Genomic DNA, 18,855 nt, shown 5'->3' on the forward strand with positions numbered 1-18,855 from the left:
TTCTTCTTTACAGACTTATTATCATTATTGTTCTCCCTACCAGCACCTAACTGTCTTTGTATCAACTTTTTTTGGAACATGTAGATCTGAAAAGCAAAAAAAGATGCACATCAACAAATGAGGTGGATAAGAAAAAAACCCAGCAAATGCAAGAATCACTTTTTTCCAATTTTTTTAATCTGTATTCCCATATTGCCTCACATTTTTCTGATTTTGCGTCGTAAATGAAGAGTTTCACTATCATCCATCCTCCCTCACGTCTGAGGCAAACACAGAGCGCTGATGTTCATCTCCACCAGTGGCCTCGATTCATGGGGTCATTTGAAAACACTCCACTCTCTGACACTTACCAAGGGAAAACAGAGCTCCTGCTGCCGCAACCAGGAGACCCGTGAACAACCTTTCTGCAGGAGGGGGAGGTCAAAAGTTTGGTTTCATAAAAAGCTATCTATCCACTTTTAAACTACTCATTGTGCAGAGAAAAGTGTGTAGGTTAAAGCTCGCTAAATAGCTCTGCATTTGTCCTCACCCTTTTATCCTGTTTACTTTTACTTTTGTTCTATGTCCTACAATTCTACATTAATGCACCATGCTTACTGCTCAGTCCACCTACAGAACTTCAAAAATGAAGAAAAAAACCCCTTATATAAGTATATGGGCATTATTATGTTCTATGTCTGTGATACACCCCGACAACCTCCACGATGTAGCTATAACCTGCAGTGATTCCAAGTAGGGTTGATATTGGCTTTATCATGGAGCCTCTGGAGAGCAACAAGAAATGACTATTTTAAGGCATTTATTTATTATTATTCTATATCTGATAATAATGACTCAAAGTGATAAAGTGCGGCATCACAGAAGGACTGCACGTCATTACATAACCCTGCATCTATTGCTATTCAAGTGTCCAACATCCCTAATTTAGATGAGAAGAAACCTAAAAGCTTAAATACTTGGACACAATAACATAACTGTGTACCTACACAACCATGTAAAGTATATCCAATCATCTGTCTGAACGGAGCACAAATGCATACAGATGACATTTAGCATCAGAACATTGTGCGCTGGCAGCGTCAGTCCTTTAGATGGCAGCAGCTTCACTGCACTTCATGCCCTTTCACATGGACTTCATTAACCCTCATAGGGTAAACAGGAAGTGGTCTGTGATTTGACCAGCGTGTACACGACTGTACACGACCCATGCATAGCTGAAGCTTGCTTAGACATAGAGACTGTACCTGTATGAGGCAAAGTTGTCGTAAGATCCCACGGTGTAGTGCCTGAACAGTCTCTTATTGCGGTCCTCTCGAGTCTCTGTAAAACAGATTAAATGACTTTTAATCTAACAAAATAAGCTAAAAACTCCAAACTGTGCATCGTATCTATCATTCTACTGTTAGGCCTGACGGAAAAGGGGATACATTTTTATTAAAGGTTTATAATTTCACAATGAAAATTGTCTCAGGAGTGCACTAGTTACACATGGTTTGTAGCAACATTGCTGTCAATTTGTTTTCTATTTAATTTAGTTATTTTGGTGACCATACAAGTTCACAAAATGTCAAAACTTCAAGAGTGAATCTGCCCCAGTTTTTAGCATGTTAGTATAAAAATGTCAGCAATCATCTACTGTAATGAATGAGAGGGATTAAGCTACCACAGAGAAGTAATTATCATTAGCATGCTTCATTTATCATAACCTAACAGAGTATAATTGTTCCATGGTAATTTTTTACTTTTGAAACTGTAAAATAATTCCATAATTGCATTCCCTCCCTTAATATTCTCTCTAAATATGCAAAGATCAGGTACGGTTGGTGTACGTGTGTGTGGTTTAAGTAGGATGTGGTTTATCCTGTGTGATTGCTGATGGAGATCAAAACCTTCTCCCCATCCCAATAATACACGTGCATTAAACAACCTGCTGACCGAGCATCACCCGGCCCTTTGAGGACACACACCAACTCTTCATTGGGAGGGAGGCTGTGACAATAGGGACATCGTGACGGTGATGTGAGATTTGCAGCATGGTGCTACGTAAATGCCTTAAAATGTAATCACATGTCCCCCCCTTTGTCTGGCTTATTGACATTTCACAGCCTGGTATCTAATAAAGGCTACGTATGAACACAAGGCTCCAGGCTGGGACCAGAGTTGTGAGAGCTAAAATTTTATTAAGTCTAATTCATATTTGTGTATCTGGTGTTATTACTGAAAGGAAATTTAAAAAGAAAAACTCTTCCCCAGAGTCCACCAACACTCAGCAGTTACCATATACGATATACCCCCCAAAAATTAAGGAGTTTATTGCAGAATTGCAGAAATAATATGGATATCGTGGATAATGTCTTCTGTAGCTTGCAGGCAACTCTGATCTTGTTACCAAGTTGAATCCTGCGAGAAAACACTTGCAGGACCCGAAACGAAGGACCCCTGCCAGTTACTTTTCAAGTTATATTTAGGTGATTGCTCAGAGGAGCTTCCATTTATAATACCAACCGTTGAGTTCATAGTGGTACAAAACAAGTGTAATGTGATTCCAGCCTCCCACCCAGGTGGAACCATCACTCCTGAAAGATGTTCACACAAGTATTTAATTTTGTGGACAAAATCTTTATTTAATAGAGGCTGCGTTAAGCATACCTCAAAAGCAGTTAAGTCAAATTACCAAATGGTAAACTACATAGGAGGGTTTACAAAAAGAGAAGACAAATGTAAATTATGATCAACACTTAAAGGAGCTTGAGGCTCCTTTTAAGAAATGAGACTCTCTAGCGCCACCCTTCACCACGACGGCCGTTGGGGGTACTGCAGCCAACAGTGAAGCCGGCACGGGAGAACGGGGAGAACGTGCATGACGTCATATCCGCAGGACAGCGCGGGAAATTCGGGACCGAATTGCAGCACATTTTGCAGCACACAGCCTGTTCAAGGCAAAGGAGAGATACACTAGAGGGCTCATTCTTTTGGGTTTGGAACGCTTCGTCTGACATTATTACTAGAAAACTTAAAATGTATACGGATTTTTTTCATAAATCTTGCCACAATCCGGCCTCAAGCTCCTTTAAAGGAGCATGAGGCTCCTTTTAAGAAATGAGACTCTCTAGCGCCACCCTTCGCCACGACGGCCGTCGGGGGTACTGCAGCCAACAGCGAAGCCGGCACGGGAAAACGGGGAGAACGTGCATGACGTCACATCCGCAGGACAGCGCGGGAAATTCGGGCCCCGAATTGCAGCACATTTTGAGCACACAGCCTGTTCAAGGCAACGGAGAGATACGCTAGAAGGCTCATTCGTTTTGGTTTGGAACGCTTCATCTGAAATTATTACTAGAAAACTTAAAACGTATACAAATTTTTTTCATAAATTCTGCCTCAATCAGGCCTCAAGCTCCTTTAAGAGAGCACAAAGTAAGTTTTTTCCTTTTTTTTGTAGCTCAGTGGCTGTGGCATGTGGAAAACAAATTAAGAAATGTTGTAGTGTTTTAAAAATAAGAATATAGGATTACAGTGGACTAAAGAGAAGCCTTCATAGACTGTGGACGATTGAAAAAAAGTGAAAAATCTGCATTCAACAGCAAGAAGATGCAGGGACTTGTGCTTGGTGGAGTTTCAATAGAGCATATGAAGATGCCTAACCCTAACCCTACGGAGGAAGATGGCAGTCAACGTTAATGTACAGCAATGCACTGACATTTAAAGCAGTTTTTTTACATATCATAACTCAAAAGTGGGCTTGGTAATCATGAAATCACTTTTCAGTGATTTTATTCATTTTTACAAATGAATAATAGGGAGAATTACACAGCATATCTTTAAATCTTTTCATTTAGTTCAAAGCCAGAGTGGGTGGAACTAAGTAGTATTTGTGATTTTTGGTTTACAAAAAAGCGGGAAAAGTAATTTCTAGAATATTTGGGTGTTTCCTTCTTACAAAAATGTAAAATCTCTTGTAAACGATGGGAAAAAGGAAAAAATCGGAATGAATAGGATTGTGGATTCCTCAGATCCTCTTCCGCCAGTCGATGTGACTCGATGTATGAATGATAGGCTGTCAGTCCAGAATAACTTAAACCTCTGACAACTGCATTAATTCACCCCTTTTGACAGAAAAGAAGGGAGAAAATTGTGATTCATCAGTGTGCCCCAAAGTTCATTAATTCACTTAACTGCGGCTCCTCACTTAACTGTTCTCCCTCTCTCACCTATCTTCTCATTTTCTTCATCTGGCCTCTCATTATAGTCCTGTTTACCCGTGCACTGCTTTTCCCATTCTCCAGCAATGCGGTGTGAAATTCAGTCCTTTAGATTCCTACATTAATTTGTTTCAGCATGATTACAAATGCCTGGCTTTTCTCTTCCATCAGCACACAATCCGCACTCACTGAAGATTCCTCTGAAGTCATAAGGTATCCTCTTTTTATATATATATATATATATATATATATATATATATATATATATATATATAAAATTGTATAATCTGTAAACAAACATGCAGAGTATATGAGAAAGGCTACGTAAGATAAACATGAGTAAATATTTGGTACAAAAAAATGTTTTATGTTATCTTCAGTTTGAGAAGTCTGGTGAAAAAGAGAAATCCACGCATATCTGTTCAGACAGCTTTTAAAATCATTTTTATAGGCTAATTTAAAATAAAAGAATCTGCCAAATTTTGGATCAGTAAAGGAGTATGACGGTGTGAAGGTACACACAGATAGTGTGGTGTGTGGTGGCATTTGTGACTGTATAATACATGTGAGTACGTGTATTTCCATGTGATACCAGCTGCAGCCTGAAAGTGTGAAATGCAGCTCATTCCTCACAACTGTCATGTATTCTGTACAGCCCGAAAACATCTAAAGGCAGGATCCTGATAGCACAGATAACCTCAAACCTACTTCCATTCATCACCCAAACAAACACATATACACATACACACACGCACGCACGCACGCACGCACGCACGCACGCACGCACGCACGCACGCACGCACGCACGCACGCACGCACGCACATACACACGAACCTGGAAAAAAGACAAGACAGAGGGCTTTCACTTTAGAACATTTTTTGGTTATATTACAAATTATAGCTATATTACAACATAGCTTTAATGCATTACATACTTTAATATTTCTTACTTTTTTCATACTGAATACATTTTGTTGTTTTAGTTCAGATCAAGTTTTTCTGGTTGGAGTTTTTATATACATATGTTCAGATAAAAAAATGCTGGTTTTAGTTCTCCCTTCACACTGTTTAGATAACACTGCATGAAAAGAAAAGGGTATTAGTATAGCATTTATAAAAAGTACTATACTAATGAAGTGGGTTCATTGCTTGAACCACAGGAGAATTTGCCTAAAGAAATAAATGTATTTAAAATCTGAGGCCTAGCCTTTTGATTAACAGTCAGCTCAGCCGATGGTTAGCCATCATCACTTCATAAATGGCAGTTTGTTTTAACCCAGCATCAGCTAAATGCAGCTAAACGCAATTTCTTATTTTGACATGGAAACCACATGAGAAGTGACATATTCTGTTGTAAATGTTCGCCAGCAGCTCGACCAACGTTGGTCAGTCGAAAGAGCTGGCAGGCACAGCTAACTTTGAGTGACATATGGAGGGCGGGTTTCCGTCAACATCGAGAGCAGTGCTGTACAAGAAAAAAGTATTTTCTTTCTTCTTTTTGGTATTTATATATAATGGAATAGGAAATGGAATGGATGAGTAAAGGGGGGGAGTTGCTTTGGTGGCGCATTGAATGTATTAGATCTGAACTAGGCATTTCAAAGCTGCAGGAATGCAGTCACGGCATCTGCTCAAAAGAATTTCCATCAGACCAGTTCACTGGTAATTAAGGGTGCATTCACTTATGCAGACTCGTTCATTTGGTCTATCACAATAATGAATAAATCCAATGCACTCCTTTTCCTTTCAGCTTATTAGAGTTTTTGAGTTATTTTTGACAGAGAACACCAGAAGACCAGAAGGCTCCATAATGCATGCTGTCTATGCTTACTTTATTTTATACGGCCTTTAATGCATATGCTTTACAAACATTCACTACTCTGAGATCTTACAAGATATTGGGATTTTAAAGAACATGTGGATATGACATAATGTGATATTGTTAAATAATGGACATATAATAAACTGATAAATACATAAACAGAACCAGAGGGTGGAGAAAAACTGTTGCTCAAAATGTTTTTGTAACACACCACTGATTGTTGAGATTATTCAACTAATAAGTTGGAAATGTGTCAACATACACTGTATTCATTGGAAGAAGAGACAACTTTCATCTAAACCAACCAACTTTGCAAACACTAAAGTCTCATCCTTGCCTGGATAACTCACAATCTTTCGCTAACGTCTGTGAGCTAGTTCACAGTTTTATCCTCCCCACTGATGGCCACCATCACATGCACGTACAGGATGGGTGAATAAAACAAATTGAACATTTTGATGCATTTGTTTCTGTAACCATGCAAATTCTTACAAACTGGCCTTTTACAAATACTCAAGGCAAGGCAAGTTTATTTGTATAGCACATTTCAGTAAAAAGGAAATTCAGGTTACTCTACCTAATGAAAACGAATAATGAAAAGTAAAGAGAAGAAAAAAAAGACTGAGTTACAATGCAAAAGTTGGACTTAATCTAGAGTTACAGTGTAGTACTAAAATTAACATTTTTTAAATTTAAATTGAGAAGTGTTTAAATAATTCAGTCAAAGGCAGCTGTAAACAAATTATCTTTTAATCTTAATTTAAAGGAACTGAGGGTTTCAGTATTCCTGCAGTTTTCTGGAAGTTTGTTCCAGATCTGTGGAACATAGAAGCTGAATGCTGCTTCTCCATGTTTCATTCTGATTCTGGGGACACAGAGCAGACCTGAACCAGAAGACCTGAGAGGTCTGGATGGTTGATATGGCAACAACAAGTCTCTTATGTACTTTGGTCCTAAACCATTGAGCGATTTATAAATCAATAAAAGTATTTTAAAGTCTATTGTCTGAGACATGGGGAGCCAGTGTAAGGACCTCAGAACTACAGTGATATGGTCCACTTTCTTAGTTCTAGTGAGAACTCGGGCATTCTGGATCAGCTAACTATAATAGTGTGCTGGATTGAATCCATTTGTAGTACAGCTGAATTACAATGGACAACAATTGGAGTTTATTGGAATTAATTGGATTGAATTAGTTAATCATGGGATTGAATTACAAACAGATTAAGTTTAATTGGAATGAATTTGATATAATTGGACCTGACAGTGAAGTCAGTGTGTATTAAGTTACAGATTATTGTTCATAATCTATCTGTTCTTGTCGTGCATGTACTAATGTTGTCATCAATCACGCAAGTTGTACTGTTTTCCTGAAGCCTGTTGTTTTGAATGTGGGTTTTGGAGAAGCTGCTCTCTTCTCTTACTGGAACAACATTCTGTCTGAGATGCTTCTTTGGGAGAGTTGTTCTAGCCTACTTTAAACCCAGAGTATAAGTGGTTTGGAATAAACATTAATATAAATTTGGCGTGGAAAGCGATGTGTCAAGCCTTTCATCATCTTGTTCTCTCTTAACTATTTGTGAATTCTGCCACATATGGCCCTTTTTTAGCCCGCGGCGGTCCTGCACTCGGGGTAGAGTGTTACTCCCTCACTGCCCTTGTCTGAAGGGCGCAAGAGTTACATCACCTACACACAAGTGTCCAACACACACACACACACACAGAGATGAAGGAAAACACAACCTAACAGACACACAAAACCGGACCTATACTGTTTTACTGCTGATAAGGGTTGCGGACAAACATGCACACATTAGCACAACAGTCACTTATCAAGTGAGCCTCATTGACTTTTTAATTCCATCCTTGTACACATCTGCGCATCTCCTCTTTCCTTTTCTTCTGGTCTTTGTGCTTGACCTTGTTAAGCCACAAGGCTGTGTTCACCCTGAATTCTGATATAATGTTGTTCTCCCCTTTGTACTGTCACATAATTTGCATGTTGTCTAATGGAGTTTTGAGAGAAAAGGTTGATACTAGGCCAAGCAACCTCCACTCAGCACAGAGGACGGGCCAGTGTCTTCCTTTTCCTGCTATCAGCTGTCTACCAGGGACATTCTTTTACCTCAAACCTTTATGATTGAGATTTAAATAGAAGGATGTCTTCTTTCTTTTTCATTGCCAGATGAATTTAGTCATGCTTGCTGTATGACACTGTGAGAGAGAGGACACTGAAGGAAAAGAACAACGCAATACAAAAGAGGGACTGAAAGTGGACTCTGCATCAATTTAATCTTTATCTGTTCCATACACAGAGCAAATTCAAGTAAATGAAGGGCAAGCTTTAGAGTTCTAAGGCAGTTTTCAACATCAAAAGATGACTGAACTTCTCCTGTACGGGAAGATACCTTTTCTACGGCGCAACACACTTTCCTCTTTAATCAACCCATTTGTCTGCCATTTTTCCATCATAAGAATGGTGTAGGCTTTCTTAAAGTGAACATAGCATGCTTTTCCATGTTTTTGGACTTATCTGAGTTTTGACCTTGTTGCAAACTCAAAAAAAAAAGAAAGAAAGGTATGCATGAGGTGTTGTATTTCTATGCAAAGTAAAGCCGACAGTGTGAAACCTTTAGTTTGAGACTTCAGCTAAGTGTGACATAATGTGGGGATTGCCTGCAGGGCATTCACAACAAATCTTCTGGCTCTGCATCACAATGTCAACAGCCCAGGAGATGGAATATGGTGACAAAGCTGGTCTAGGGTTAAGATATACAGTACATGAACATAGGTACATTTTTACAGCTACGTTTTTTAATTTAGTGCACGAAAAAAGAGCAACCAGCTTCTGCTTCATATAAACTGTTTTGGTTTTGTTCACTATCTTGAAAGAAATGTGTTTTTGGTTACATGGAACAAACATTGTCCAACTAAAGCTTTAGCTGGACTGCCTTGATAATCCAGCTTTAATTTAACCTTTATCACCTTCCCAAACAGATGCACGAGCGTGTAATTCCTGTTATGCCTCCTCTGGTTGATGACTTTCAAGCTGTGGAACCTACAACCCACAGCTGCTTCACTATTCTGCCATCAGGAAGGAACTAAGGAGCCTTCGGGCTAGGACCAGCAGGCTGAGGGACAGTTTTGTCCACCAGGCTGTTAGGAAGCTGAACTCTCTGCCAGCTCTCCCCCCCCAGTCTGGTCCCAATGTCCTTGGTCTAAGGCAGTGGTCCTCAACCTTTTTTCAGTGATGTTCCCCCTGTGAAATATTTTTTCAGCCAAGTACCCCCTAACCAGCGCAAAGCACTTTTGGTTGTAAAAAAAAAAGACCTAAAAATGAGCACTGTGCCATCAGTAACTGATTTATTAAACATAAAAATATTGCTGCTATGCTTCAACCATTTGATTTCATTTGTTTGGAGAGCCCTCAACTGATATGAGACAATGATATTGTATTGTTTATTTAATTAAATCTCTTTCATTCATATTAAATTGCAGTAAGAAAGTGAGTATCTCAATCACATTTTGATATCTGTGTTATTTCTTGGCTTGACATTTAAAGGAAAAAAGGCCACTTGACAAAACATTAATAAGGATTAGAAGTATCAACAAATAATTTATATTTTTATTTTCTGTCAATACTAATGGATTGTTGATAATTAAGTCGATGAATTGATGATCAATGATCGATGATCAAATCAATGACATCTCTAAAGTGATGCGTCTGCTCAGTCTGCTTGCATGAGAGCAGATGCAGATTGAGGTCGGACTTACCCCAGTACAGACGATGAAACGTGGAGCTGGTTGTTCCAGCTTTCACAACTGTTACATCTCCATCTATCCTGCTACACATCACAGGCAGATCTGACACCATAACTGGACAACAGTCCATCTATTCAGCTCTATCCTTTCAGGTTCTTCTATGATTTTCACAAACGCTGCCTCTCTTTCCTTTAGTTGTCCGTCTTCCCACATCAATTACAAAGAAGAGCTGGCGTCCACGTCTGTGCCATGATACAATTAAAGAAGTTCAGGTAGGTCCATTTTGTCCAAACATCTAATAACATTTTCTCCACATAATTTTCATGATGAAAAAAAAAAGAAACTCGTTGTTTTCTTCCTTTTGAAATTGAAATAAGAGTCCTTGGACAAGGAGCAACAAAACCATGAGTCATCGTCTCAGCCGTTAATGTCCATTTCTATTTCAGCCTCGAGCAAACAACTCCAGCATTTATTTCATATCTCTGCCTTTCTGCTCCTCTTCCTCTCCCTCCAAATGGATTGGTTTGTTAGAGAGCTTGCACAGAGTTTGTAGTTGTGTCAGAGGAAGAGATCAACTACTATAAATACATGAGCTCTGTCAAAGAGGAGGGAGCCTTGGATATATATTTTTTTAATTATATACAATAAGGAGCAAAAACATGAAATGATTCTCATCATAACATATCACTGAGGTCAAGGTCAAAACGTGAAGAGAGGTTCAACAATATATTCTAAGAAGGAATAAAAGCAAAAGAAAGAGGAAAAAATGAATTGCAAACATCAATCTCAATGTGATAGCTGATGTGTGATTTAAATGTTTACTAAAACACAATGAGCATGGTAAACAAAAAACTAGTATTTATCACATAAATAAGATAATGTGAGCCTTTAATATGAAAGGGGTGGAGAACAATGTTCAGTCCCACCTTGAAGTGGACAATGATTGGCTTGTTTAGCATAGCTGGTAAGCTCCCATTGTAGCTGGACAGGCATGTGGGGGTGGTGTGGTGTGGTGAGTAGCGGAGAACGAAAGTGAAAATGGAGGACCATGTGAAAGTTATCCATTGAATGTGGAATATACATTTCTAAAATGCCCAGACGGCACCATTGATGAAGGTAGATTGATATGTGTTCTTTGGAAAGGACTTTGCTTACCACAAAAGCAGATCAAGTTTAGCCACATAAACGCAAAGCACCCAGTCGCGAGCGCAGCCACAGCTAACTTTAGCAGCACCGATGTTGCCACAGCAACGCTGTTCGCCAAACTAAACTAGAGGAGAGCACCGCGCGCATGCGCACGTATGCGACTGAGAGGCTGGCGAATGTTCTTGCCAAGTGGACGTAAATGGCTAGACTGCATCTGTTCAAGTCCGTTAAAAAAAGTAAAAAAAAATCACTTTATGAATATATACACATATATATATATATATATATATATATATATATATATATATATATATATATATATATATATATATATATATATATATATATATATATATATATATATATATATATATATATGGTACTTGCAGAGGTGGACAGAGTACTCGACCCCAGTACTTGAGTAAGAGTACAAATACTACTGGTCAAAATTTACTCCGTTACAAGTAAAAGTAGCTCAGTCAAAATATTACTCGAGTAAGAGTAGAAAAGTACTTGCTTTTAAAGGTACTTAAGTATCCAAAAGTAGATGCTTTTAAATTTACTTTAAGTAAAAGTAAGAGTAAGAGTAAATTTCTTATTTTCCACATCAGTAAATTACTATATTTTTTAATTTTAATTTAATTTTAATTTAATTTAATTTTTTAATTTTGTCTGTGGTTTTTCTGTGCCCTTGTTTTTCACTCGGTCGAACTCAAACATTGAGTTAAGATACGGCCAAGGATTTTGTGAAAGTCCCTGCTCCGAGTCCGGCTCATTATCAGACTCAGACGACTCAGCGGATTGTCTTTCTTCTCCTGACGCAGGTGTAGCCGTTGTTGCAGCTCTGTCTTGACTTGTTGCGGCTCTGTCTTGACAAACGCAGGCTACTTTGGCGGTATCGTTTTGAGGAGGCTTGACGTATTTCCGCTTTACGTACATCCCAGTGGAGAGCGTGCACTGTGCTAGGTCTCCTCCTTTGACAAAAACAACTTGTGTCCAATAGGATTTTAGGGAAGAAGAAAAAAGAGCAGACCTGAAAGTAACGAGTACTTTTCAGCCTTCCTAGAAATTTACTCGAGTAAAAGTACAAATATTTGTCTTGGAAATGTATTCAAGTAAGAGGAATACTAGAGGATATGTACTTAAGTACAGTACTCAAGTAAATTTACTCCGTTACTGTCCACCACTGGGTACTTGGTGAAGCCAAACTATGGAGGTGAGAGAATTCATGCAGCAAATTGATCCAATAAAGGTGAGTAGTGTACAAAGCAGCCATGGCACAGTAAAGCAGCTGACTTGCAGTATCTAGCATAGGTGTGTTTGCTATTGTTTGTGTGCACATGCACGCACGTGCATGTGCACATAACCTCCTGTCCTCTAATGCCTTGTCAAATGTGATGCGTCTCTGCTCTGGTGTCAGATCTGCTTCAGCTTTGATTCATTGTTCATATAGTATTGTCATCTATTATGATTTGATATGGATCTGTCTTTCAGAGAGAGAGAGAGAGAGAGAGAGAGAGAGAGAGAGAGAGAGAGAGAGAAAGCAAGAAAGAGAGAGAGAGAGAAAGAGAGAGAGAGAGGTGGCTCAACACACTCGAGTGACTTCTGATGAAAGGTGCAGATAGCGGCCATCACTCTGTGGAGAACAAACAAACACAACGTTCACACACGGACTCACACTTTGATATATGTCACTTTATGACACTTTACGCAGACTGTTTTTTACAGGGTAATACGGCAGGACTCTTCTTGTCCTGTCCGTGTATTACACTGACTCAGCTAAACTTTAAAACCGAAGGCATGTCTCCCAATCTGTGTTTTATTATCTCCCCCTCCCTCTCTTTCCCTCTCTCACCCTCTCTCTCTATTCCATTCTAATAAGATGGATTAGTTGGCTATGCTAATCTGTCTGCTGACTCCACACAGAATAAATGCAATAACTTAACTGTCGGTGCATGCATAGAGGTGAATAAAAGCTTGTCCATTTGCATGCATGTGCGATGGTCTAATATGTCAGCGTTTGTAGGCTCGGTCTGCATTTTAGCCATCGCTACTGGAAAGTTACTTACTGATATATAACTCGCAATATCTGCTTGGAACTAAATATGAATCTACGACAGAAGTTAATTTGCAAATGGACTGTCTTTTTGTTAGTTTAGGAGCCTGCTTGAAATAAGAAAGGAGACGATGGATTACAGATAGAAAGAATGCAAAACATACAAAAGATATAACTGCAGCTAAAATAAATCTGCTTAAAAAGTTGTCTTGTCCAGTAGTCTGGAGCTGACTTAATTACACAAACACCTGTTATTTTCAGAGCTTCACTTAAATTGTAGCTCAGAAATCAAATTTCAGACGAGTCAGAAGATTTAGGATGTTGTTATTTTTATGACTGCAAGCACTCAATACTGTATATATGACTTTCAACAACAGCAGATGTTCTTGTTATAAGGAGTCTTGAAGTCGCTGAGGTGTTTATACTACATGACTTGCTGGTGACAGGTAGTCACACAAACATGATCTGATAATTAGGTCACTCTACACCCTATCTGGTTTGAGACTGCCTGGTGTTCAAACTATGTTTTGATGACAGAGATGCAGCAGGAAGTGCAAGTTGGTTGCGCAACTATTTGTTGGAGAGGAAAAGAAAACTTGGATGAATGCAGCATCTCCTCCTTACTTGACAAGGTTGTCTTTGTCATGGTGATATCAGCTCATGTCTTCATCTTATTGGTTGTAGCTGATCAATGGTTTTTTCGTCGCTGGAAATAGGGGACAGATGGGATGTCACCTAACAGTGTAGTTTTGTCATGAATATGATTTTGGAAATAGTATAACAAGGGTACCTAAATGTTATTGGAAATAAATACATGTCCCTTCAAAATAAAAGTCAAACAATCCATGGGAAACACCTTAAAAATGTCTCCAAACCAGTGATTTATGGTGGGCGGTCTTGGTTTAACCTACAGAAACACAATGCACCTGCTTACCAAGAGAAGACGTTTTTGCAGGAGTCTGACCTGAGCCCAGGCCACAGGAGACTCCCGCTTAAGAAGGTTTCACAGAAAAGCACCAGGGTTCTTCTCTATCTATTTTTGAAATACAGAATAGAGCTACAAGATTTTGTTACAGAATCTGGCTGGCTACAGTGCAACCAAACTCCTTCTAACACTTCACGCAAAGAGGAGAGATCCCAGCTTAAAAAATGTAAAATATTGTAGGTGCAGCTATGTGAGTATTAAAAACTTGAATGACATTGTTCATGAATATCAGCCAGAAGCTGACAAATGATCCTTGCACAGACACAGACCAACTTAATTATGCTAAATGCTAAATATACTTAATTATGTCCCAATATTATTTCAGTAACATCTGTAGGAACTAAATCATTCTTAACTTAATGGCAGACAACAGTTTTTGAAGTGGAATTATTTTTTCTGAAATTATGAAATGCATGATTTTGATATTCAAATCCACCTGCAGACCTTAAAGATCAATCTGAGCATCTTTGTATAGCAAAGATGATGTCTTATTCATAACTACAGAGCACTCTGTGGTTAGGTTTTTATTAAATTGTAAGAAACTCCAACATATAACCAATTCTTTTCCAGATGCTATACCAGAGCAAAATCTGAATCAAGCACACTTTAAATGACAGTAGTATTGGAGCTGTGCTGATGTCTGGGTGGGAAGAACTTGATTGATGAGAAAAACATCTTGGATTTTCAAATAACTGACAGGAAATCACTAACTGAACTGTCTTCTTAAAAACCAGTCAGCGGACATATAGATGTGGATCAAATGTTGGCATTCTTAACCTGCAAATGTAACCATAATGTGATGTTGATCCAATTACATTACTTTTCAGCATTAAATGTATTAAATATTTCCTTCGCTAAAGATTTAAACAAATAAAAATCCACTCTACTGACCAGATCTCACGTTTGACGCATAATTCCAAGTTAAGGCAATATGTTTGACAGGCTGTGAGACCTGCTCAGCTGTGTCTGCACCAGACACTGATGGCTATGTATCGTGTAACCATAACAGATTAGAAATTTATAAGCAAGATTAGAGAATATTAAATCACAAAATTACATTTTGTGATTTGGTCAATGACTTTCTTGCTTTGATGAGTCTCCTGCTTTACAGTATCTAAAATATACAGCTGTTACAGCATAAACTTCAAGTATATTTAAACTTACAATTTAAAAAAAAAATAATTTTATCCCAATTTTATCACCCAGTGCTCCTACCTACCTAACAGTCCTGGGCATTACCATCCTCTACCAACCCCGGGAGGGCCCCGCACTGAGCTCAGGTCTCCTCCTTAACCTGAGGAGTGAGCAGGCCGCTTCTTTTCACCAGACAGGGTGGGGTTTCTCCGGCCGAACGTAGCGCGTGGAAGGATCACGTTATTCCGGCCGCCCCATCCCCATCCACCCCATCTGGCGCCCCGGTTGGCCAGAGGGGGCATGTATAGCCCAGGACTGTTGCATGTTTTTGTGAGGGTAGCTCACATTAGATACCCAAGGGAACACGGGGAGAACATGCAAACTCCACACAGAAAGGCCCTTTCACCAACCCCACCCAGGGTGTGGGCACTGAAGTCATGGGGGAACTTAACACGCACTCAGCGCCCACAGCGTCCCCGGCGGGAATTGTACCCAGGACCTTCTTGCTGTGAGACGGCTGCACTACCAGCTGCGCCACCGTGCCCCCTTTAAACTTACAATTTTGCCCTGAACAAAGTAATATACCTGTGATCTATGCTTTAAGATGTAGGTTTTGTCAAGCACGCTATCATCAATAAAAAAAACCTGGCTGCGTTGGTTCATGGTACACTCCCCAGGCACCAGTCGCTGTGAAATTGTTTATTAAATATTGCACAACCTTGTTTCAAAGTGGCAGGCGAATGAGACATCGCCTACAGTTACATGAATTGATTACAAAAAGAGATCCTCCATATGATCCACAGATAACAGCCGAACTGCTGCTCAGAGCTTCGCAAGCCGCACCTCAAAGACAGTGGCTCGTCCAGCAGGAACAAGATCAAGTGTGGGATCCAACAATGCCATTATGTAAAGCACCATGGCCTGGTTGCTGAAATGTGCTACACAAATAAACTTGGCTCGCAATTATCACTCGAATTCCGCTCAAGCAGAAATCCTGTGCCTTGTTTTGTGTCTGAATTACCGTTTTTAATGGTGAAATAGCAAAAAATATGGAGTTTCATTCACTTCTCGGTTTATCGTAGTCTGTTATTGCTGTCTTAGGATCCACATCTTTCTGAAATTATTCTATTGTCCTGGGCACATTTTAGACTTTTAAACTATGTTGTTCAAAACTGAAAACTCCCTGAAATCATTTATCTGATCTGCCAGAAAAATTAACTCACAGCTGTAGTTTTTGTTTACCAAAACCTGTACCTCGTGCAGGACACGTCTCTCCGGTAGAGAGTAAAGATAGAAAGATGAAATAATGCCTTACATCTAGCCGCAGTGGGACTCTCACTTTCTTAGCAGCATTTCGAAGAGTAATCTTATTAATGTGAACGTGTCACCGGCTTGAATAGATCAGAAAAGTGCACTGTGTCAGTAGATTGAATTTGGGTTTTTTGAAGATGTGGACTGAGGGGACGCAGATCTGTTTAGGACTGAAGAAACTGAAGAAACAGGACAGACAGGCAGGGCTTCAGACTAACTTTTTCTAATACCAACATTAGTGGGTTTAACATTATATTGCAACACTTTAATTTGATTTCTCTCTTGGGTCCATTACTGATTCACTAATGTGACCCATTCAAGTAGTGGATGGCAACTCTTCCTTTACATTGCGGTTAAAAGTACTATTCATTTTTGATCAATTGTTTGGTATCCTAAAAATCGTGCTGGCAGACGTGCAACAGTAAAATCAGTTCCCGTGTCCTGCCCAGATGAAGAACTGATAGTTCAAAGACTTTGAGCTTTGGTGGGAAATGAGAATAAGAGGGTGCGTATTGATTGCACGTTTAGATAACCCTGGACTATTTGGCCTGACCCCGCATTGTGCTTGTGTTTACTCTCTTTAGTCTGTCTCACTCAGGTGACACAGATCAATGCTTCCTGTAGGTGTTTCATAAGGTAGAGAATGGCTTTAAAAATGTGTTTGGAATATTATGAAGCTACACGGGTGCAGCTAGTTGGAAAATGTAGTTATATGTCCCTATAAAATGGTCACAAATGCAACTACATTTTCAGTCTGGGGCCTTGTCAAGATTTGGTTTCTGTGGCTGCCAAAACCCACAGGTGATGCTTGGTCTGGTATTAAACAGCAATGTTTTGCGTGAGTCAATCAGAAGACTCAGCATGCTTCTCACCCATTCATGTGATGCAGAGGGAATGGGGATTTCTGCCAGAGACTGCCAACCTGAAAGTGATCAAGAAATGTCAGGACATGACATCTTTAGCACTAATGCTGGCTGTGTTTTCTGAGAGAAACCACTAGATGCCATAATTGCTAACATTAAGCTTTGACTGCTAGACAGCCATCCGCAGACAAGCTCACTTAATTCACTTAATAATGTTTAAGGTAATGAACGAGACAAGGTCCATCACCCAACAACAAACAAAATTTGACAAAAAATGTTTCCTTGATAAAAAAAAAGAAAAAAGAGAGATGCGACTCTTGAGACACTTTTATGGACTGTCCAACAAAGAGTCCAATGGAATTTCCAGAATCAGTAACGCTGAGAAGCTGAAGTGACCTCCATAGACAAGAATGCGGGAATGATTGATGTGTGGCAACAGGTGACTATTTGTAAAGCAGAGACAGTCACAGTATGCCAGCAGGATGGTTTGTCTCTTTGCAGTGTGATATGGTTATCTAAACTAAACACTAGCAAATCCTTGGAGACTCAGACTGTAGAAATACGAAATTTCAAATCACACGATCCGTTTATACCTTTGACAAAGTGTCAGTACATCTACACAGTGATCATGGGCAGTCCGTCCATGAAGGACATCTGATTTAATCTAACTCTACACACTGCCATGCATTTCTGCACACTGCTGATATTTCAGTGGCATAAGTCTACATCATATTTACAACTGTATCATTACATGGCTTTCAGTGTCAGTATTTTACGGAGATGCTGCATAAAGATGTATAGAAAAATTATGCAGCATTGTTAACTTGCGTCCTCTTTTGCCATTGTCCACTCACAAGCTCAGACAGTCACGTAAATCCATCATGGTAAGAGAAATATCCTTTGCGCTTGCACCTCGGACATGAGTAGAGAAAAAGAGCACCAACAATGACATTGTTAAAGTTGTTCCACTGTTGCACCCAGTAAGCTTCCTGTCAAATCCCTCGTCAATCCATTGCACCTATCAATCCCCACCTTTCTCAGTTATCCCTCCCCTCCAAAAATACTCTGTGCGCTTCAGCCTTGGCTGCTGCAGCAACACAGATGCTTAGGCATTCCAGGGGAGTGCAGACACACTCCAAAACTTCTTAATGGGAAGGCTAAAAATAGCTCAGGCTGGATCTGACTGGGCTGATTCATGCGGCTGTGAGTCATTCAACTGTGCTGCGATGTGAGGAGAGTAAAGGAACGGAGTAAAGGAGCAGAAAAAGTTTGGATGTTTTGCCAGTAAAAATGAGACGCTTTGTTTTTTCACATCAATGACTAATATTTGCATCGTGATGCTTTGAATCGGTGGACAGCTTCTTAAGGGCATTTGACATTGCGGGACAGTTTGCATTGTCATTGTCGTACATTGCAGGACTTTGGGAGTAGCACCGCAATTTCTTGCTTGGAAGAGAGCAGGGTGGGGGGATTTTCGCTTGAGAGCGATATGATCCCAACAGATTGTAGATAATAAAGTGTCATTGCTGAAAATCAGTGTCATCACAATTTGTTTGCATCATTAGAAAGGGAAC

The 18,855-nt window shown here is 39.5% G+C and overlaps 1 protein-coding gene across 19 annotated transcripts in view; it reads right to left on the reverse strand.

Moving 5' to 3' along the window:
* Positions 1-18,855, reverse strand: part of shank3a (SH3 and multiple ankyrin repeat domains 3a) — a 184,023-nt gene that overhangs the window by 24,737 nt on the left and 140,431 nt on the right. For 13 of the 19 annotated variants that reach the window (XR_009782713.1, XM_061721999.1, XM_061721998.1 and 10 more), the window contains 2 exons: positions 1,245-1,320; positions 351-404 (listed from right to left, as the gene is read on the reverse strand). Coding sequence is in view for 18 of the 19 variants with exons in the window: in XM_061721999.1 (XP_061577983.1) it covers positions 351-404; positions 1,245-1,320 (130 nt within the window). In the remaining variant the exon portion in view is untranslated. The remainder of the gene's footprint in view (positions 1-350; positions 405-1,244; positions 1,321-18,855) is intronic. The other 6 variants (XM_061722005.1, XM_061722004.1, XM_061722002.1 and 3 more) reach the window with 1 other exon arrangement.

The sequence above is a fragment of the Cololabis saira genome, chromosome 5 (genome assembly GCF_033807715.1).
Source record: "Cololabis saira isolate AMF1-May2022 chromosome 5, fColSai1.1, whole genome shotgun sequence".
NCBI lineage: Eukaryota > Metazoa > Chordata > Actinopteri > Beloniformes > Belonidae > Cololabis > Cololabis saira.